This window comes from Ammodytes marinus (assembly GCF_949987685.1).
Source record: "Ammodytes marinus genome assembly, chromosome: 20".
Classification (NCBI taxonomy): Eukaryota; Metazoa; Chordata; class Actinopteri; order Uranoscopiformes; family Ammodytidae; genus Ammodytes; species Ammodytes marinus.
The window spans coordinates 19,827,138-19,851,024 of NC_137224.1; the positions used below are offsets into that span (position 1 = coordinate 19,827,138).

General features: G+C 42.3%; 1 protein-coding gene across 2 annotated transcripts in view; it reads left to right on the forward strand.

The window, feature by feature from the left end:
- The window catches only part of cpped1 (calcineurin-like phosphoesterase domain containing 1), a 35,277-nt gene extending 12,899 nt beyond the window's left edge, over positions 1-22,378 (forward strand). For both annotated transcript variants that reach the window (XM_080049438.1, XM_080049439.1), the window contains exons 3-6: positions 3,816-3,988; positions 5,425-5,544; positions 6,082-6,214; positions 20,830-22,378. In XM_080049438.1, coding sequence (XP_079905564.1) covers positions 3,816-3,988; positions 5,425-5,544; positions 6,082-6,214; positions 20,830-21,068 — 665 coding nt within the window. In that variant the 3' untranslated portion in view covers positions 21,069-22,378. The remainder of the gene's footprint in view (positions 1-3,815; positions 3,989-5,424; positions 5,545-6,081; positions 6,215-20,829) is intronic.
- The last annotated feature ends 1,509 nt before the right edge of the window (positions 22,379-23,887 follow it).

Consider the following 23,887-nt stretch of genomic DNA (forward strand, 5'->3'; position numbering starts at 1 on the left):
GTGTGTGTGTGTGTGTGTGTGTGTGTGTGTGTGTGTGTGTGTGTGTGTGTGTGTGTGCGTGTGTGTGTGTGTGTAAGGTTATAGGGTAATATAACTTCATCATTGCTACCACCTTGTCATAAACCGTAGGCTACTTGCCACATAAGTACAGCCTGTCATTGCCAATTGTATGCTCGAGTTAGTCACAAATGTAGAGGTCCCTGCACATTGAGAGTGCAGAAAAAAATGTATGCGACAGCGAGACCCCCACGCTCCGAGGGCCTATGTGCGGTGTCGACAGCCAGACTCTAGAAGGAATTGAGAGAATTGCTTACAGTGATAGGCTCAACAAGAAGGCTGCCACAGTCATCCTGTCGAGGTTCATCACAGGAGAATCACATTGTTGCAATCTACATTAAGTGTAAAAAGGCCTTTCAGTCAGAGAACAGAATGCATCGTTGGATTTTTTTATTCTGTATACCCCTACTTTGTACATAGTATTGCTTATTCCAAAAGGGGGAAAGTACGGTATGCATAAACAAATCTTTTTTTAATAAAATGTTTTAAGAGCCCTCATTATTTCCTTTGCTTGAGGAATCCTATAGTTATTAATGAAATTATCTTATCTCTCCAGCATGTTGTTGCCTTTTTTATAACATGGGTATACTTAACGGGAATGGGCTTCATTCACAAACCCTCTCCCCCCCCTTGTATCAAACCCCTTGACGGGCCAGTCGTCATTTGCACAGTGTGGTGTGGCATCATTACTATTGGTTAGGGGGAAAAGGAAGGGAGAATAACTAACAAGTGTAAGCAGATAAGTATGAATCCAATGTCATAGTGAATAATCATTCACTCTAAGACTTTCCATCTGCAGCAGGACATGTGTATCTAAACAACAACCTACATTAACTGTGTGTTGCCTTAATGGTGTCATGCCCACAACCGCTCCCCATTAATCTACAGCAAGGTGTCTCAAATTCAGATGGATGTGGCGCTGTATTGTTGAGGAATGGTTTGCCCTGTGTAATGCTGAGGAAATCTTTCGTGACTGGTCGTGATTGGTGGAGGTGTGAGGAAGCAGAAGGCAGCACAGCATCTCCTGCCACTGTATCTGGCTACAGCTTCTATTTCACATTTTTTTCTGCACGTATCCAAATAAAGTTACATGAGAGGCCACATGCTATTGTTGTCAAAGAGTTACCAACACAACAGATGCACTCAAATACAAAGAAAAACACAAAGGTTACATTTTTTTGTTATGTAAAAACCGAATCGTGTGATACATAATGCCTGCATATTTTTTGAGGTTTCGAGAATAAATGCCTTGGTGTAATTATGTGCAGCATTGGTATGAAATGCTCTAAAATCATCACTGGCCGTCAACACTATTGTGAAGTTTTGCACATTGTTGAGACCTCTCGTCACACTCACTCGAGCACAGACAATCGCACTCGGGTATAGTCAAGTATAAAACATTATTATTTGTTCTGTTTAACTCACGCTTAGTTCCAGTGGGTGACAAGGTGAGTTGCTTTGCCAGAGGCACTTTGATGTTGTCAACGAGAGGGCTAAGCGCTTATCATTCAATTTCCCTTCCCTAAACTGTTGAATACTTAGTGAAACTCACCTTTAAAGAAAAACAAGAAACATTCTCCACTTCTGAAAAGAAGGTTGCAATCCAATTGTCTGGAAAAGCAGGGTTACTTGTGAGCTAGCAGCTGCAACGATTGCCACGGCATTTCAAATGACAACCTCTGCACCCCCTTACTCGCCTTCCAAACATCATTAGTGCAGCTGCCTTTTGTATGTCATTTTGGCGGCGGTCAAACATTGTGATTGCGGAATAATGAGTCCACATTGTTTGTGGCCTCGGCTGTCATTGTGTTTTCATCAAGGCTCTGCTTTCAAAGTGTCAGCTCCCCAGAGACCAAACTAAATGTTTATTTTTTTTGTTCAGGAGCGCCCTTAGCTCAGTTGGGAGGGCGTCCCCCCCCCCCCCGCCCGGGCCCAGCAGCAGACCCGGGTTCGATTCCCTCCCCGCGGTCGCTCTCTGCATGTCACTCTCCTCTCTGCCCCATTTCACCTCTGCGCTATCAATAAAGCATAGAAATGTCCAAAAAAATATCTTAAAAAACGTTATCCAAACTGCAGAGTAGGCTACACATCACCCGCTCCTAACCACTGCTCAAAGCACGCATGTATTTATTGATGAAAGTCAATTATTACTCTGTGATGAGTTAAGCTAACGTGCTAATGCATAACAAAAGGTGTGGAAAAATTGTACCTTTTGTGATTTTCCACCAGCTAATCAAAATACACGTTTGTGACACTTGGCCAACATTCTAATTTTAAAAAGTTTTTTTTGTGTATGAATTTTGTAATGCTTGGGTGATCAGTTTGTGCACAAAATAACAGGCTGCCTTTGCATAAATGTAACAGCCCACCATTGTTATTGCTTCCATATTTCATGTCCCAGTAGCAGCTGACCGGGACACTTGCTTGGTGCTGCACTGGTGGCTCCATTATTTAACAAGGCTTGCCCTCAGGTGTCATCAGCCCATGTTCGGCTAGCCAATCGGCTGCAATACTTCACAATATTGTTGACTGACATCATCTTAGAGCATTTTATAGCAATAATCTACATTGCTATGCCGTACATAATTACACCCAAGCAGTTATTCGCCAAACAATAATAGGAACGCTGGCATAAAAGTATCACAACAATTCAGTTTTACATTAAAAAAGAGCCTTTTGTGTGTTGACAATTTGAAGTTTTGACAGGCCTATCCTAATTATGGAGCGGAGAGATAGAGACAGGCGAAAAAAAAAGAGGAAGATTACCTTTTATCTGGATGCGCTTTTTAAAAGTGCACGTTCTCTCACTCGGTCTCACGCGCAAGATGTTCTGTCAAGCAGGAAAAGGCTCTTATGTAATGAGTCCTATAGCCAAACATCCAAGGGAACGTTTGCTCCGAAAAGTAGGCCAGTAAAATAATTACTCAGATGAATAGAAAGGAAAAGAATTACGAGAGGAGGAGAGGAATGAATGATTTAAGAGCACGGGTTGATGGCTTTGTTTTGATTCATTCTAAATGATATATATATATAGATTTGTCTCTCACCCCTTCGCCGCCCTTTACCTATGCTGGGACTGATTTCATTTAGCACTAACCCTCTCCTCTGCACGATTCTCCTTTAAGTGTATTCCAGACTTAGTAGTTTAGCAGTCATGTTCTATTTATTTGTTCTACACAACAACCAAATGAGCACATGGTTAAGATCTTGTAAAAAACCAGTAGCCTCATGTATCTTGGGGACCAATGAATGTGTCAGGATGTAGCAGGCGCTCAACCCCAGCAGAGAGGGGTTGTAGACCAGCCGAGACTTCCACCAGAACACTACTCATCATGACAGTAACCATGGTGATATAAAGTCGAGCCGTGCGGACCATTGATCATTCTCCGAGCTGTCATCATTATCACCCAAATAATCCCCCTTCCCCTTAGGCGCCTGTACTACCCTTCACACTCACTCTGACAGTTTTCATCAACATTCCTATACATTTCTGCCCCGCTTCTCTGCTCATTTTGTCCTGTCCAGGTAAGAATTGATTACCGATATTAATAATAAAACATGGTTTTTTTCTGATCCAAGAGGGTATTGTATGGTGTCATGGAGTGCAGAGAAAGGCGCCTTTTTAATAAAATGTAGTATTGTTTTTTTTTTTTTTTACGTGGATGAATGTTACCACCGCTGCCTCATTTGTCACACGGACATCCATTATAATAGCTGTCTTATCACATGCTCACCAGGGGTTTACCCTCTCTCCCCAGACACCCCCTTCAGAGATGGTCAGGAGCGGGACCTGAAGGAGGCCTTGAAGGGGACTGACTCCTCCATCCCGCTGGTGTTCGTCAGCGGGAACCATGACCTGGGCAACACCCCCACCCCCAGGGCAGTGGAGCAGTACTGCAGTGCTTGGGGGGACGACTATTTCAGCTTCTGGGTGAGCACACTCCTAAAGACATTTTGTGGTTAATAGCAGCACAGCCAGTAGAAGTGGCTGTGACTTTATCACCATGGGTCCGGTGCTCAAATATGATATGCCTTGCGCATATACCCTCTCCATGCACACAGGACAAGCAAAGGGCAAAGTAACCTACACACTGAGAATAAAATGTAGTGTCGCGGAAAAAACACAAAAAAGCAATGACGCACTAATACATCTTTCCTGCCTGGACCACTAGCTTCTTTTGACCTTCTGAGATGCTAGATGCCACTTGATATGACTTTATCTTCTCTCAGTGTTTACATGTGGGCTTATTCACAAGAGGGGTTTTTTACTTTATATATACCCACTTGAACACATCGTGAAGCCCTCTTTGACTCTGGGCCTTGCTCACTTTATTCAAGTGATACTTTGTGTGTAAGCAATATCTATGGGATTCTTTAAATGGGTTGATTCTTCATTGACCTTTGGTGTGGAAGTTATAGGTTTGATTTGGGAAATTGGATGTCAAGCGAATCAATAAATAATCAAGTGAACTGATAGATTTAAAGTGGATTAAAACAGTCATGTGATTAATTATCAACCATGTTTTTTATCATCTAACGACAGTTACTACGGGGGTAAAAGTAGCACAAATTCAGTGATAAAAATGGATGGGATGAAATAATATATTAAGTGATAAATTAGCATGTGAAGTGAAATGGCGAGTGATAAAATTTCACATGAAGTGAATTATGGAATAATAAATTATCACATGAAGCGATGAAAAACTTTCCTATGTTAATCAACTCGACTGACATTTATCGTTTACGACCCGCAATTACAACCCGCTGCGTTTTTTTAATTTTCATTTCACCCCCAAAGTGTTAATCGCCAAACTATGCCCACAGGGAGAACTTACTTCAGGCTTGAGACACCGTAGCTTTAATGTTACAACCTCAACATTAGCGATATGGCCTGCATACACAATTGTTATTACTGCCTTAACTGCTCTCGTACACTCTGAAAACACACTCGTTCTGCTCAGATTTTTTTATATTGTAGGAATACAATATAACTGTGGCTCTGGTGGTAGAGTGGGTCGGCCAATGATCGAAGGGTTGGCGGTTCGATCCCTGCCCTGCCACTTGTGTCATGTTGTGTCTTTGGGCAAGACACTTCAACCACCTTGCCACCTGTGAACGTAGATAGTTAGCCTGCTATGTGTGTGTGAATGGTAACGTGGGATTGGGAACAGGTCTCCCTTGCAAAAGAGTCTCCGGTTGCAATGGGATTTACCTGTGTAAATAAAGGTTAAAAAAAAATGTGTGGACTATAGAAAAACAACTGGGTTTATTTTACTATGTAGGTTATTGTTGTTGTTCTTGGTAAAATGAATGAATAGCTAACATCTAGGACATCTCTCCATCTCTTCTTTCTACCCGTTGTCCCAGGTGGGTGGAGTCCTCTGCCTGGTGCTCAACTCCCAGTACTTCTATGACTCCTCGGCCTGCCCTCAGCTGATGGAAGCCCAGGAGACATGGCTGGAGGAGCAGCTGAGCAGAGCCTCTACGGTAGAGTGGCTATTCCTGTCTTGATTGTATATAGACATTCAGCTAGATACTGTCTTCCTTTGCTGTGTGTGTGTGTGTGGACGTTTGGATATTATATTAGTGGTTAACCAAACTCTTCACATTTGGGGCGCTCCGTTGGCGTAGTGGATAGAGCGCGTACCATAATGGCCTTCGTTGCAGTGGTTCAAATCCGACCTGTGGAACTTTACTGCAGGTCATCCCCCCGCTCTCTCTGTCTCCCCATTTTATTTTTTTTAAGATATTTTTTGGGCATTTTTATGCTTTATTGATAGTGTAGAGACAGAGTTGAAATGCGGCAGAAAGGGGAGTGACATGCAGACAACGACCGCGGGCTGGAATCGAACCCGGGTCCACTGCTGGCCGAGGCCCATGGGGGGGGGGGACGCCCTACCAACTGAGCTAAGGGCGCCCCCCCTGTCTCCCCATTTCTACTCTGTTCTATCTAATAAAGCTTGAAAATGCCAAAAAATTATATATATAAAAAAAAAAAAAAACTCACATTTGCCTTCTGTGTAGGAACCCAAACCCAAGCACGTCCTGGTGTTCCAGCACATCCCACTCTACCTAAAGACTCCTGACGAGGAGGACGACTACTTCAACCTGCAGAGGCTAGTCAGACAGAACCTGCTGGAGCGCTTCAAGAAGGCAGGTAGGACAGCAAGGGGACACACATTATGGACTTGCTATACTGTTTTCCTCTAGCTGCTGGGTTTGATGCAGTGCACCTAGGGTTTTTTCCACACCTAATAGTCCGAACCAAGGTAGATATTTTTATTCCACTGTATGAATTTGATCAGCTGAGGTTTAGTTTGTCATTGCAGTTCTGTGAGCACACTATAGAACTTTCCATGACATACCTTCGTCCTGTCTGATGTCGGTGTGTCTATGCGCTGGATTGTCATCAAGTTTGAATGAATGAAAGAAGAAAAATTAACAACCACGTTCATTACATTGCAACTATAATAATACATTGGTTTAGGGCCTATGCTGACGCCTATACAACACACCTCAACTAGCGTTGTATTTAAAAAATAAAGTCTCACCTGTCATAACACCGAAACACAAAAGTCCTGACCAATCAAGGTAGGTGTGAAGCGGCCTTTATGTGAGCTAGTCTGTTCGTGTCCAGTAATTTTGTTCAAGGTCCCTTCAACGAACATACAGTATGTTATGTCTACAAGGTTCTGACATTATATCTGAGGACACAGAAGAGATAAAAGTTTAATTGTTTTTATAAGTCAAGCAGCTGCCTCTCCCGGAGCCCTGAAATATATCGACTTTCTCTTCTGTAATGGATGATAAAGGCCACTCTCCATTTGCCTTTTCATTTCTTGTCTTAATACCTCTTCAGCTAATATCCTTGTTAAACCCCGGCCATGGCCAGCATATCTTAACAGAAGCACAGTTAAAGATTTCAGCACAGAGGATTAATATGCCATTAGCCTAAGCCACCGTAGGAGTTCTTGGCACACACGCACACACACACACACACACACACACACACACACACAACACAGGCGTTATTGAATTAATTCAAGTAATAACTCCCTATAATAACAGTAATTCCAAAATCAGTATCCATTGTTGTCTGCTTATTATGGTCTGGTGCAAGGGTATCGGGCCGGGAAACTCTCACAAGGACAATAAGTCATTTTAACAAAGCGGTTACTCAACACACACACACACACACACACACACACACACACACACACACACACACACACACACACACACACGCACACACACACGCACACGCGCACACACACACACACACACTCGCATCACACTATCCGTCAAGTTCTGCACTACTGATTGACAGGACCGCTCATACAGACGCGTGCCATGCTTCTCAATCATGCGTCAAGGTGACTGCCGTTGGCGGAGGATGGGTATTAATTTTATTATCCAGCCCTTTATTCCAGCATGCGTTTAGCCATGTCGGCCATGTTTAATCCGATGACCCTTCTCTCTCATAATTGATTGCTCCTCCATGGGAACACTGCTTAACGATTTAAAGGGCAGCCTGTACATTCTTTTCATATGCTTAGCATTACTGTATGGGCAGAACATGCTCTGCACCAGTGCCTTCACTCTCTCATCCACACTCTTGTTCACACATACCCTGCCGGCAATTATAAATTCCAACAACATACAGGGCATGTAACATATGAACTATATTCACACATGTAATATACATGGTTATTAATTATGGATGACAGACATGCTGCTGATCAATGTAAAGGCGCGTGCACTACATCATATGGCACTTCCAAAGGCAGCAAGTGAGGGGACGTGATTTTTTTCTCTTGTCTTTTTTTTTATATATAAAGCAGCACTTACACAAAAGGAATGGAATCAGTTATCGCTGAACAATCCAGCCTTTGTCTCTTAATTGTTTCTGATCCCCCCCTGGTTTCTCTTTCCTGCTCCCTCTAGGAGTGTCTCTGTGACTGAGGTTGTAACGTACTGAATGTACTAAGTGTGTCCTTGAGGGGTGATTGTAAAAGAGAAAGGCTGTGATCATCGCTGGTGCTTTGTGTCAGTTTCATGACAGAGCTTCTATTGTACATTTGTACCTTGTGTGTTTTTCATGAAATATCTTTTTAAGGGAAGGGACATTTTTGGTTGGTTGGAGGGTTGATCCACCGCTATGCATCAGACTTCATCACCACCAGTGAGATTTTTTTAAGTGAGATTTAATTGCTTGTGTTGGAAGGATTGCCATACCTTTTGGTAGTACAGACATTCTTGATCCCCATTGGATGATTCATAAAGACAGTTGTGAACACCTGACTTTTCACTCACATAGCCACCATCATGTCACCGTTGTTACTTATCTAGTGAAATATGTCAATTATCTATTACATCGACATTCATGGTGTGTCCTGATGACTTTGGCGAGGCCCTGACTAATTATCAAATCAAATCAGTTTTATTTGTATAGCCCAATATCACTAGACATTTGCCTCAGTGGGCTTTACATTCCATACAGTACGACACCCTACCCTTAGACCGTTAGCTTGGCTAAGGAAAAAACTCCCAGTAAAAACCCTTTATCGGGATTTTAAAAATTGAGAAACCTCAGGAAGAGTTGACAGAGTAAGGGATCCCTCTCCCAGGACGGACATCCTGCAATAGATGTCAGAAGAAGAGAAAATCATAAAGGAGTCAATCATTGAATTTCACAGTGACATGCAATGCCTCTGAAGATCCTCTTAATTGTTTGTGTGCGCCATCATCAAAGTCAAATCCTCAACGCTTTGTCAAATATATTTGTTTTATTACATAACACCTGCTTGAGTAATGATGACTGCGCAGTGTTAACTAGCAACTATGAGCATGCCAACACATCAGACTGCTAAAATGGTCTTAAACATTAAAAACTGCATCATTACAGTGCTGTGCTTATGTGTTAGCAGAAATATTCTGTTTAAGTTTTATAGTTATGCTTTTTAGAGATTTGAGCGATTAGCTTATGAATTATTTTGGAATTTGAATATGCGAAAATCATATAATTGATATATTTTCGCGAAATAGTGCTCACACTCTTCTTACTCATATTTTAGTTTTAACAAAGGGTTTTTTTTTTTCCTTTGGCCCAATGAACCCAGATATATACAAAAAAAAGCTAGCACGTTATTACTATTACCAGGAGGTATATTTGTGTAGAACTTCACTTAAAAAATTTAAATTGAACACATATTTGTTGTTTTTTTAATTAGTGTTAGCTGCTAAATGAGGGAACTGTAAGATATTGCAAGAAGTGAAAGTTTCCTGCAGGGTAAGCTGCTGGCACCTGCTAAAAATATCCCCAACAGAGAGACTGCAGGCTTTTTTTTAAAGTCGAAAACAACAGAAACGAGCGTGGAATTGGAGATTAAAACTGTCATTTTACTGCATATTGGAAAGAAAAATAGCTTATGGGAAAGTGCGTTGTTTGTCTTCCTGTCATCCGTGGTAAATTGTGTCCCTCCTGGACATTGGCTGGATTGGCTATGGTAATTTCTCTCCCCCTCTCTCTTTGCATTGCATGTTATTCACGCATCATCTCCCTCCCGTGTCGGTATATGTCATCACCGCTTCGCCCTACGATCCCACGGACCCCAGATGTGCTTATGTACTCAGCTGATCATTACTGTCATTACAGTAAAGGTCGGCAAAGTTAACCACACACACACACACACACACACACACACACACACACACACACACACACACACACACACACACACACACACACACACACGCACACACACACACGCACACACACAGACACACTTGTTTCCACACAGAGATAGTACAGCGTCGGTGCGGATGAAGAAGTAATGTCATTTTTCAGCGGGAGATTTTTCACTAAAGTAAGCAGTTGTCAAGGATGAGCCTCCCCTCTATCTATATGTTTGTGCAGCTCTAATGTCATTTTGCCTGGAAGACAGATTGAGCTATTCAAAGAGTTGAAGGATTGCATGTTTTATAGAGTCAAAATAATTGAGCTTCAAGATTCTTTAATGGAACACTGGAAAGCTCTCTGTCATACTGTAAGAGTGTGTCTTTGTACCAATAACACATAGACCCTTACAGGATATTCTTCTTAGTTCTCAGCCTCAAAGTTGTTATTTTCTTTATTTCAGCAAAGCAAAACAGCAGTCTGGCTAGAACAAAGTGGTCAAATTGGACATCTCTCTTATGTGTCTCTGTCTTGTAATTGTAATTCTACAGAAAAAGGGACCTTGAAATAGAACTGCTGGATGTTACACAAATGTGTCTTTGGCATCAAATCAATCCCTACGAGTACATACACGCTACTATATGTAACTTGAGTTCTCGGACCACTCAGAAGGTGTCTTATTATGTACCAGTCGATTGACTTACATCAGCTGGGGATTTGGCTCAGCATTTGTTAGGTTGTTATTGCTGCTGCTGCTGCTGCCGCCCCCAAACACTCCAGGGACATATGATGGAAATAAAGAATACAGTTCCTTGCATACAAAAATGTAATTTATTTTTTTCCCTCACAAAAGGTATTTTTTCAATTCTCTTCCTGCCTCTTCTTCTCATAGGATATGCATGGTGTCAGGAGATGATGAATGTTTTTTTGTTGTACATGTGTGTGTGTGTGTGTGTGTGTGTGTGTGTGTGTGTGTGTGTGTCTGTGTGCATGTGTGTGTGTGTGTGTGTTGCATACAGATAGCATACAAATAGCTGCGCACTGATGCAATTCTCTCCTGCATGATATATTCTACAGTACGTATCTTTACGTTATCTCGTCAAACACAGCTGCACATGGGGCAAGGTGTGACACCAATTAGTCTTCATCCGGCTCATCAGAGCAAACACAGTTTGCACCCTGGAAACTGTTGACTGCATTCCAACCCATATTAATGTTCTACTGTGTCCACGTGATGACCCGCTCTTGGGCACGTAAAGTATCGCGCAACCCCCTTTTTCTAATTGCATGAGTAATTACTCTGGCTCTTGATGGGACAGAGATTAGCTTGATATTGAATCTGGCTTTTAATTGTGCGCTTGCTCTCTGTGTGTGTAGTTGATATCTTTATAGTCACATCCAAGCCCCAGATCACAAAAGGACATGTTTTCAAATGCACATGTAGCAAACCTAATGTATCGGTTGATTTGCAAACCGTCATGAACTTGGTTCTTACTTCTTTTGTGGTGTTTTTTTTCTGCAGTCAGCACAGTCAATGTGTTAGTAACAAATCACGCAAAGCCCTTAAAGCCCCCCAAGAGGAAGTTCTTTACTCTTATTATAAGTCCTCCTCCTGTGCTACTGCATCACTGTCATACCAATAATCATTGTAAGTAATGCTCTCTCTGGCTTCATTGTGCCCTTTCTAACGCCAATTATTCAGTGCACCAAAACAACTCAGTATTTAGTTTTTCTGCATGCTGAAGGAACAAAGCTGCGAGGAAAAATGGTGGGTTGCTGGCACGATGTTGAATTTTGGAGAGCACAGGTTTTTCACGCACGTTTATAGAATCTCTTTAGAGAAAATAGCTCGGGAACCGGTGTGCCTCCTTTTTTCAGAGGAGACTAGCCGAGTTGCAGAAATCCCAGCAGCGCTCTCAGCACCCACCTCTCCTAATACGTGACGCTACTGTAATTAGATTTATTTTATTCCCCCCCCCCCCGCCCCCCCACTCCTCCTCTTGCTCCTCCAAGGGTTTATCCTACTTTCAAAAAATACCTTCAGCACACCTGCAAACAAGGACGAATGAACGCACACACAGATACACACTTCCATGCAGCCGCCCCCCCCCCAAACCCTGTTTATGTAGAAAGAGAAATAAAAAAATTCTAAACTGCAGCTGAGAAATTCATTGGAAGTCCCAACATAGCTAGCAGCTGTAGAGTTGTACATACAGCAGCTAATTAGAGGGGAAGATAAGCTGTGTGCTGCATAGTATTTCTCCATCTCTTCTTCTCTGCCTCTCACTCTTTCTCTCTCTCTCTCTCTCTCTCTTTCTTTTTGCCGCTGGTTGTCTTTATCAGCAAGGGGTTATCCTCTCTGTTTCAGAAGCCAAGGCACATTCATCACCCTCTGGGGACTTGATAAGAGGGCCACGGTTAAGCCTTTAACCCCATTGTTTTAATGATGAGGCTGAATAATGCTTTTGCTTTTCTCTCTTTCTACCACAAACCGAAGGTCGGGCTGGGGGTGGGGGATACAACTTACTGGGCATTCAGACAGAGAACAGGGGCCTACATTCGGGATGGAGCTGGCGTGCGTTGTTCCACGTAGCGGTGAGATGACACGATCAAGGAACGGCCGGTTTGAGTAATAGTTGAGTGAGTGTGAATGCTTATCAGATAATGAAATGGTGCACAATGGTTTACAACACCATTAGGATGGAGGTCTAGAAGGTTATCACAGTGAAAGCCTTCTTCTTCTTCTTCTGGTGACAAACAGATTAATAACAGAACTACCCCGCTAACCTTTCCAGGAATGTGTACTCCCCAGAATGTCAGTGGCTGACATAATAGTGACTAGCTGGATGAAGTTGCATTTTATTGCCAGGTTCAGCTTTTCTTTCCTTTCCAACCCTGTTTTTGTTATGGCCAGACCTTTTGTAATAGTAGTGGCCTCATTGAAATGAATGAGAGGGGGCACCTTTTGACACACGGGGTTACATTCTGTGTCTAATCACAGTAGGACTGGCCCCGAATCATTCGCGTATTCGTTTGTTGACCTTTCAAAACGCAACCGGTGAGGTACGCTACGTGACGTTACCAGAGGCAAAATAAAAGAGGCACCAAGCACAGTAGGCACACCCACCCATAAGGGCTAGAACGTGGGAATACTTTCTAGGGCCCAGCCACTTGGGGGGGCCATGGTAATACAGCCCTCATTAAGAAGTATTGACAAGTTATGAGGAAAAGTGCACCCCTTTTTTTTTTTAAAGGTGCACCCCAGGTTGGAGAACTGGGCACTTGGTTCCACAATTGCACTCAATCTGAACCCCTTTGTTCAGCTGTGACACAGTTCCAAAGTCTGTCACATCTAGTGAAACACAAGGATCAAAGCTCGGTGAATTCAGGATGATTAGGTACCGTGTTGGGTACCAAATGGCCAAAGGGCACGTATGCTCTGTGAGGGGATAGATGACATGCTGATTCTTTCATTTCCCAGCTCCCTTTGTGATTGTAATCATGTCTGTGTGTGTGTGTGTGTGTGTGTGTGTGTGTGTGTGTGTGTGTGTGTGTGTGTGTGTGTGTGTGTGTGTGTGTGTGTGTGTGTGTGTGTGTGTGTGTGTGTGTGTGTGTGTGTGTGTGTGTGTGTGTGTGTGTGTGTGTGTGTGTGTGTGTGTGTGTGTGTGTGTGTGTGTGTGTGTGTGTGTGTGTGTGTGTGTGAGTGTGTGAGTGTGTGAGCCAGAACCACAAGATGCCTCACCAACTCATCCTTCATCCTTCTGCATCCTTCTATCATGCAAATGATCAACACGCCATCGTTTCATGATGAATTATTTCCCAGACCTGTGCTTTAATGACAGCCGGCCTTCAACGCAGGCCTTCCCTCCTACACGGCCCATTCTCACAGATGTGGAGATGACAGTTTTTTTTTTCTTTTCTTCACACAACCACCCCTGTGTTCCAATACCCATACTTTCCTGCTATTTAGTATGGTCGAAAAAGATTTAGGATGTCCCAATTCTTGTGGTTAGATGCAGCATGCTTAAAAAAAATACCCATATGCCATGTTACAACCAAAAACAACCAGCGATTGGATAAATAAGCAAGAGGGGCGTTCGAGGCGCAGTGTTATGATGAAAGTAAACAAAGTATGTCCTAATTGTATGTTCTACTGCATGCTTACTACATACTTTCATTGGCAGCCTACGTAAAGAGTTTGTGTCAAAGAGAAACATGTGGGAAAGGGAATAAGACCTAAAGGAAAATGGTTTCTCCAAGAGGTAATCGTGGATAGGGGAGGTTTAGTGGCGAGGTAGGAACTTAGCAAATCCAATCGGTCGACCAAGAGATAAAAGGCATATGGTGGAGAGTGGGAAGGACAAAGGGAGGGGGTGGATTAAAGGAACATAATCAAACATGATCAGATGAGGACGGATGTTTCTTTGCCCTGCGTACAATACAGGAGTAAAACCTTTTATTGTGCCGTCTACATCAGAGACGACCACTATTAGCATTTAAATACACATCCAACCAACTGATAAGGTGAAACGTGCACGGCTCGAATGGCTGCAAAGTATACAAATCCGTACATAAACAAAAAAATACAGTCGCATATTGGAGTGGAGTCTCTTCTCTTCTTTCTGTGCATTTTTCTGCAAACCCTGGCCGGAATTCAATTTGACTCGGGGTCATTTTCCTCCGTTAGCATTCAATATGTTTTCATCACTCTTGACTGCTTACTCTGGGTATTTTCTCAGCGCTCCCTCCCTCCCTCCCTTCCTCCCTCCCTCCCTCTCTCCCTCTCCCCTCCCTCCCTCCCTCCCTCCCTCTCTCCCTCTCTCTGCTGTCTGTCGAAGCAAAGGCCAGTCCCCATATGGGAGTCTTTTTCACAAAGAAAAGCACAAAGAGCCAGCCACTGTTTCAAGGCTTGCAGGTGAATGGGATTCCCGCTGAGACCGAGGTAAGACGTGGCATTATCAGCACAGAGAGTGCATGTGTTTTCGCCGCTGCACCCACTCAGCAAGAAAAAGGGAAAGAGAGGAAGGCAGAAAAGCATGGCAGAAGACACACAAACGGGTTGAAATTAGACCTGGGACAATCTGTCTGAACATGTCCTGTGCCTCCAGTCTGCATGCAGCTCAGTGGGTAAAGCAAGACACTTACACTTAGCACAGGTACTGTATATGGTCCATATGGCTGAATGGGTTAAGTATGATATTTCAGTCATAGGATTTCACTCTTTGTGTAGCTGAGTGGCTAACATTAAGCATTTAAGTGCCACCGCCACGCCACCGACGCTGATTGTACAGGCAAGCACTTGGGGTAAAAAAAAATGATGTATAGAAAAAAAGTGAGGCGTGCTACTGTAATGGATTGAAGCAAATTGAAATGAGCCGGTTTGTGTATTTTCCTCATTGTCAAATGAGCTGTTCAAACCTCTTGACCTCTGGCATATGGATAAGTCAACTGCTGTAGAGTTTCATGTTAGAGTACCTGTCATTTGCTGTCCCTTTTAACTGCCTAGCTATTGAAGGGTTATAAGGGCAAATAGACCAAGTCTGAATAAAGCATTGAGGAGCTGTCCATGGTACTGAAAGCAGAACACTTCAGGGAAGCCTCTGTTTTTACCAGAATTATATATTTTTTTTTAAACTTTGCACTTTGTTGTCACACCAGCAGTATGGTTCTAGGGCTGCCATTGGACCAGACTGTCAACAAGCATTATTATATTGATTACAATGAAATGAGAATCAGGTTTATTACCAAGTATGTTCACACAGAAAAGGAATTTGCCATGGTCTGATGGTACACACAATAAACATACGAAATATATAGAGAGAGCATGACGAGTAAAAAACGATTATAGACAATACAGGTATTATAGAATGTGAAATACTCATTCTTTAAAAGGGGAGCTGTACAAGTGTGCAGAATGAATCGCAAATGTTCATATGATCACAGTTCCCAGACCGATAAGAAGGTGTGTGTTACTGTTAAACATTGAGTGAGGAGATTTTACGCTTCATTTCTGAAATGAAGTATTCATCAATCCTAGTAGATGAATCCTAATGACTTTGAAAATCCCCTGACCCTTCTTTGGCCACAGCATGAGTTGTTGTTTTGAGTGAAATATTTTGAACACTGTTGGATGGATTGTCACTCTCCCTCCCCCCCCCCCCCCCCTGGATGAATTGTCATAACGTTGATGATCACATGCAAATTTGAATTTGTCCAATACTAAAGACCAAATAGCTTCCCATTAGCTTCAGATATTCTTTGTGTTTAATGCTAATTAGCAAGTGGATACACAACAAGCCTTTGAAACAATGCTCAGGGCTTTAAGTTTGTTTTATGCTTTTTGTTGTGTGTGTGTGTGTGTGTGTGTCTTTCAGTTCCATGCAGCCTCTAGCCCTCACTTTGAAAAAATGCTGTACCGTATTAATTTACTGGTAGTCAATTTCAGATGCATTGCAAATGGGACAGCTCCCCTTTATTCATTTTTTTTTGTTTATTTGTGATTGATTGATGTTTTGGAGATTGGACATTATTTTCCTCTTCAGACATCTTGACTCTCAAACAGCGGTTACTGTAGCGTACCAGGACCCAGGTGCAGTGGGCCGGTCCTATATCCTGCTGTAATGACACCGCTTTGAAAGGGACTTGCTCAAATGAATTCAGGGTCAGGGTGTTATCTCCAGGACTTTGCTAAATTGTTTCTATGTAATCGGATTTGCTCTGTAAGTAGAACAGGCCAGCGGAGCGATTCATTACCATAACATACAAATTGTCCATTTGGTCCAGTCCACTTCCAATCCCCAGCTATATATTTAGGAAGGACCTTGAAAAGAAAGCCCGTAGTGTGACGTGACGACCCAACTGAGATCCCCATTGGGCCTGATAGACATTAGAGAGGTTAGCCAGGCGCAACCCTCCCAGGGCCGCTCTGCCTTTGGAGGGCAAAACCAGGAGATGAATCTCTCATAGAACAGAATAGAATCAGTTATTCTGGTTGTAGTGACATTTCTTCTAGCTTTGTTGGTTCCAATAAACATCACTGGTGACTGACTGCAGACTAGATTCTGACAATTAGTCCAAAAAATATAATGTCCAGAGGTGTTGTTGAGTTGGCAAAAAAGTATTGGTTTTATTTTGTACAAAAATCAAAGAAAACTAACAAACAAAAGAGCAGGATGTGGACTAAGACATTCTTCTTTCTTTCTTTCTTTCTTTCTTTCTTTCTTTCTTTCTTTCTTTCTTTCTTTCTTTCTTTCTTTCTTTCTTTCTTTCTTTCTTTCTTTCTTTCTTTCTTTCTTTCTTTCTTTCTTTCTTTCTTTCAAAACAAATATTGCACACAAGTATGAATACACAGAATATGGCTCCTACACTGGTATTTCAATCCTGTTGGGCTGAGAGATGTTCAGAGATATTTTCAAATGCACATCTGACTGCACATATCCACATATCAACACTTAGAATACACATATACGTTATACTACACGTATTGTTGTGGTACATTCTAGTGACTTATGTTCAAGAAGATGTAAATGAATTGATACTCATTTACACTGTGCAGCGATATGACTTACTTCCGAGAGCAGTTTTATCTAGTTAATTAATAGGTTGACATTTTGAAATGGTCTTCTTCGCCTTTTTGTTGACAGTTAGATGAGAAGAATGGGACTCCCTGAGAGGCATACAGACTGAAAACTAACGGTAACACAATATGTCTACCAGGACCTTTAAAATATCACTAATTAATAGTATTTAATACAAGTGATATTTGTTTTTGTGCCACCAATTGTATTTTTTACACCAGCATTCTAGGCCAAGCTAATAGATTATTTTACCATTCCTTTTAAGGCAGTGTCTATATGCCTCTTACCGTAGCTGTTCAAATCACTGCACACACAGTGGGGCCTTTGTTACTCATCATGTGTCATGTTAAGGCTATGACCAACAAACGTACAGCACGACTAAACTACATGAATGCATCACAAGTATGTCACATACATATGGGGGAAGCTCACTGCTGATTTGTGGTGTTGGCGAGCCGTGTGTGTGTGTGTGGATGTGTGTGTGTGGGATGTGGATCATCAGAGACGTGGCAACAAAACTCGGACGCATTTGAGACATGTATACATATGCACACTTACGTACACACTCCCACACACTTTATTGCCGGCGTGAGTAATCACAGCATCTTAACACCTTATCGAGAAGGTTCAGAAAAAAATATATATCCCAGCATCAAAAACTACTTTATTTGACTGGTTTGACTCCTGTGTGTTTTTTTTATACTACTGCTATCTTCTGAGGTAACAGAACAAAAAGTTGCAGCCCTCGCGATAGTGGATACTGTAACAAATTGGACATTTTCAAAAAAAATCTGCATCGCTAAATAAGTCATCAGGTTATCCTATTAAACATGTTCCCTGGTTCACCCTGCTGTTGCTGCTTCACTTTGTTTTTCAAGCGCAGGGTTTGAATAATAGCAGATGAGCTGTGTAAGTCATCTTAGGACAGATAATAAAAACACTGAAGTGTCTGTTGTCAGCATAGAGGGACTACAAATCAGAACACACACACACACACACACACACACACACACACACACACACACATTGCTACACACACACAGTCATACTGAATAATGACTACACACTTTGGCTCACAGCTGCAGAGAGGAGTGTTGGCCTTTCGGATCTCCTCTAGAACAGCATCAAAGAACACGCATGTACACTTACACACATGTATGCACTGTTATGGCTAGATAGAGTGTTGCTGCAGTGGCAGGGTTATATGAAAGGTGATTATTCTTTTACCACACACACACACACACACACACACACATAGAAGCACGGATACGTAGTCATGAAATGGTTTGGTGGGTCCATAGTGATGTTGCTGCAGGCCCACCCACAAGCCACATGAGGGTGGGCTTCACATTTATGCTGCCCCTGGTTGTAATTTTAAATTAATTTAGCCCTTGGCAGGCACACAAACACACACACACACAAGCACAAGCCTTAATCATCAATTTCTGTCCATGGCAGATAAATTATTAAACAGGTTCAGCGTGTGCAACAGCTGTCGGTGCATAGCTGTGAATATTAACAGAAATTGAGGTCACATTTGTATTCTGGTGTTGTTTGATAACACAGAGTGGCCGTCACCATGATTCAGGGCAATTTCACGCAGCTGACATCGAAGGTAGCATCAGCAGTGGACGCATACCACGGTTCCTCCACGTCTTTGTTGTGCAAATTTCTAGGACGGACTGATGTCTTTCTCATACGCAGACTGCAATTTATCCTCTTTTGTAGCCAGCTTGTTTTTCTCTTTTTCACTCTTTTTTTTAACTGGGTGTCTGTGGATACAACTGTGAACAAAATTGCCCTTCTTGGGATAAATAACGTTTTTTCTGATTCTGATTCTGATTCTGACAAAGCAGCTTGACTCCCCTCAGTGGAAATGCAGGCACACACTGGTAGACTTCAGAATACACTGTTGTATTACAAAACTGGGGACGTTTCACAGATACTGTTTTAACGTTAACGTTTATCATTGTTCACAATCAGACCCCAACTAGACCTAAACATATTCAAAAGCTTTAAAGCGTAAAAACTCCTGATCATAATCACCTTGCCCGAAACAAAACACTAATTCAAATGTTTTTCTTTAATCCAAATCCTAAACTTATGTTTACCCTTTAAGTGAAAGTGAAAATGACCACCAAAGTGCCACCAACTTGCAAGATAGTCAAATTGTTCCTCCCCTAAACTAAAGATTAGAATTCCCTCAGGCCGGCAAATGCTACCTCCACACTCAGCCCATTAACTCAAGCCCTCACTCCGAGTGAGGCTGTTTGACGTGCCATTGTTAAGTGTGCGAGTGTTTTCAACTGTAGTAGTGACAGGGCATCTCTGCCGCAGGGCCCAGCCATACCCTCGCCATTCTATTAACGATGTTGTGTGTAATTGAAAATAAATTGAACCTCCAGGCTCCCCTAATGAAAGTTCAACAGGGTTTTTTTAAATATGTTAGTGGAAAGTTCCTGTTTTTTTCCCTCCCAACCTGCCTTTTTCTACAAATGAAAAGTTCTTTTTTTTTCAGCCAGATCTGGTAGATTGTGATAGGAATGAAAATGATTTTATTTTAACAAGATAAAGGCACTTATACTTGTACATGCTAAACAGCACATGTTGTGCTAATGCTAAGTGAGCTAACTAAATATGAATATTAAAGAAACCCAGGCTGTAAAGTGAGTTATTCAAAGCCAGAAATCCCCCGATCACCCATTAATTGAGTCACAGGCTTTGACCACTAACCCTGTCAGGGCCTTGCAGACATATTTCATTTTGTCTGAAGTGTTAATAATTGTACATTATGCATCTTTATGCTGGGTACATGAGGGCAGATGGGTCAGACCTGGGGCGAATTAACATACTTTCTAAAGACCATGATTATATGATAAAGTAATATACCGGTTTTGATCAGTGAAGTGCAAACTTAGACTTAAAGAAGAAGTAAGTGGGGGCGCCTTTGGCTCAGTTGGTAGGGCGTCCCCTCCATGGGCCTCGGCCAGCAGCGAACCCGGGTTCGAGTCCAGCCCGCGGTCGTTCTCTGCATGTCACTCCCCTCTCTGCCCCATTTTCAACTCTGTCTCTACACTATCAATAAAGCATAAAAATGACAAAAAAATATCTTTAAAGAAGAAGTAAGTGATGGGGACCTTTTAGCTAACTTCCTGTCAGTGACAGCTGTTAGCAGTCCCCTCCCTCGTCCCTACGTCACCACCACATGAACACACAGCCGTCTTCATCAGATAGTGCCGCGATGGAGAGCAGCGAGTCATCGTTCACGGAAACCTCTTTAAAGTGCTCTGTCTCCTGATTGGATAAAAGCGGGATACTCAAAAAAAAATTCTCGCACTTACTGCAAAGCTGAATAACTGGGAGACCTGTGTTATGAACTGTGCATACTGTTGAAGTGATTACTGTATGAATATAGAGTGATTTAACACTTATGTTAACAAAAAAATATATATATTACTTACTTCGCCTTTTTTAAAGTATCAAAAAAAAATCTAATTATTTTGTGCTCCTCCATTGTAGGGGTGAAAGCGGTCTTCTCCGGCCACTATCACCGAAACGCCGGCGGTTTCCACGGCGGCCTGGACATGGTGGTGAGCTCGGCCATCGGCTGCCAGCTGGGCGGGGACACACACGGCCTCAGGGTGGTGGTGGTGACTGCCTCGGGGGTCACCCACCTCTACCACAGCCTGGAGCAGCTCAGAGCGGGAGGCATGGACCAGCAGCTAGCCAAGCTACTGCAGGCAGGAGGGGCCAAATAGGAAGGGGATTTATATCAGATCACAAAGTCATGGCCTGTCAACTACAAGCTGTTTTTTTGGACATTTTATATATTTTTCTCTCTTTTTTTTCCAATTATACAGTTTTAAGGCCCCTTTTCTTACAATGTGTACATGTGTCAGCAGGTTAGAAGGTGCAATAGTTCAAACTGTATTCCCTTTACAGATGGTTGACCCCAATACGAGAATCTAAAAACTTTAATGATCTTCCATGGACAGTCTGTAATGTTAAAGTTGACCAAGGGACCATTCTCCAAAAAAAAATCACAGAGTAGCAATGAATTTAAACCGATTATTCCACTACGTGCCCAACAACATGATTATAACGTGCACGGAATCATCTTGATTACATGAAATTGAGTTGATGTTTCTCTCTTTACTGAATGTTTACCTATTGTGGTCTAATGGCAGAATGGATGTGATTATCTGTGCCCTCACTGCTTTAAAAGGATCACTGAATGAATGTGCTCTAAAACTAATGGTTCCTTGGTGGAGAAACACAGTCCCCCCCCCTCTATCAGAACTAGAGCAAACACCCACTCCCTCTGTGCTGTGTAAATGAGTTAAAAGCCCAACCATAATACACTAGTCGGATGTTGACGGTGTAACTTTGTATGTGTCCAATCTTTGAAACCTCATTCAAATTGACCGGTCGTGGTCTCTGTATATCAGCAGACATTTTGTTGTTTGGTAGTGCACTTCTCTTCCTGTTTTGGCAGATTGTAACAGCTAAAGTGACATTCACTGTAAAAGAGAAAGTTCTTGAACAACAGCAGAAGGGAACGCAAGGGACAGTCGACTAAATCCCCTTTTTGGAACATTTTGAAAAGGCAGTTGAAAAGCATCATGGGAGATGTAGGAAATGACAACTAACAACTTCAGACCGGTTGAGGCAAAGCGTGGCCAATGAGGAGATTAATTTTTGTTCCTCGTCCCAAAATTGACTAAGGTGATGCACTGAATGGTTAGTGTTGAGTGTTTTAAAAAGCGTAATGTTCCTTTAATGATCCTAAACCTTCCAGCGTTTGTAGCTCCTTCTACTATGTTGGCTGTTGCTGTAGTCTAATGCCTCGATGATGTCATCCTATGCAAGTACTTCACATCCCAATAATGCGTGTGTGCTCTATTTTATCACTAATGTACTTTGTGCTATCAACCTGCACAATGTGGATCTGCCTGCTGACCAGACATTCAGCTGTCTGTCTATGGCGCCCTACATTGCCTCAACATTGCCAGGAGATGACTGTTCATATTAAAACTTAAAGACCACTATACTGTTCTTTACATAGTCTTCAAACAAGCGTTGATTTGAGAGATTATTCCTAATCCAATTGAATTATAACAAAAAAAAAACAATCTTGTTCCTGACTAAAACTGATTTTGAAGTTAGAATTTCTTCATTTAAGTTCTGGTTGATAAATTTTCAAAAATTCAGGTCAGTGTAAAAAAAAAAATCTATATATATATGCAATAAAGATTTCTCTAAATCTTGGCAGACACACACACACACACAAACACACATACACACACACACACACATACACACACACACTCACACACTCACACACACGCCACTAACAAGAAAAACTATCATTGAGATAATTAGAGAATGTGTGGACATCGGATGGAAGTATGTAATATCAATAATTGGCTTTGATTCCATGAAAATCTCAAGGACCACAATTTGAATAGGTTTTTTTCCCCTTTCTTGCGGGCCCTTTTTGTGCCTCAAATCCATTACTCATGCATTACTCCAATCCAGATAAATGACTGTGGTCCAGACGTGGTGTCGCAATATTCCATTTGGTTTCTTCCGGTTACTGTAGTTTATGAAAGCGTAGATCAAACTGACTGAGGTGTCCCCCCCCCCCCCCCCCCCTCGCCGAGATGTTTTTTTGTGATGAAAGCGTTTCATCATTGTATCGGAGTCCAAATCAAAATGTATGACGTGACACTCGCACATTTTAAATCACATCTAATCGTCTTCATCTGCTCAGTATGCTTAGCGGGAACTCTGCGCACAAACACACACGCACACACACACACACACACACACACACGCACAGAGGTGCACCAAAAATGAAAGGAATCAGTGTTGAAATGACAAAGTGAAGGAGCAGTGTAGTGATCTGTTGGTGATTAATGCTCTGAGGAAGAGTGCAGTGTTTCCTTGCTGTGTAGTCATACGTAGCTGCAACAACCTCACAGTGTTCAAATCCTACTAGCTGCAGGCTTATTCTGAAGCTCCCAGTCCTGGAAGTGTCTATAAAATGGACATTACTGCGACAAAATGACTTTCTCTGTGAGCTCTAAATGACTCTACTCGATTACACTTTCCACACACACACACACACACACACACACACACACTCGCCCAGACCGACTGGGAATTTAAGAGAGTTGTCATGGCAACCCTTCAGCAACACATCTGTGTGTGTGTGTGTGTGTGTGTCAGAGTGACTAAGAGTGTTTGAGAGGAAGTGGATGTACTCCCCTGTGTGTGTGTGTGTGCGTGTGCGCGTGTGCATGCGCGTGTGCCCGAGGTCTGATGGCTGCCATAAGTGATTTTGCATCAGCAATAGGATCTCCGACCTAGTTTCGCACTGATAGGATTCTGTCTCTTTTTCACCAAAAAAAAGTGGACGTGTGATGGAGGGAGGAGTGGAGAACAGATAATGAGTGTGATATGTGAAAGACCACTCAGTCCATCTCCCTCATTTCCTGTTTGAAAAGGAACCTTATGTCCTATATCTATTTTTATATCCTAATGGTAGCCCGACTCAATCACATTCTTCTTCACC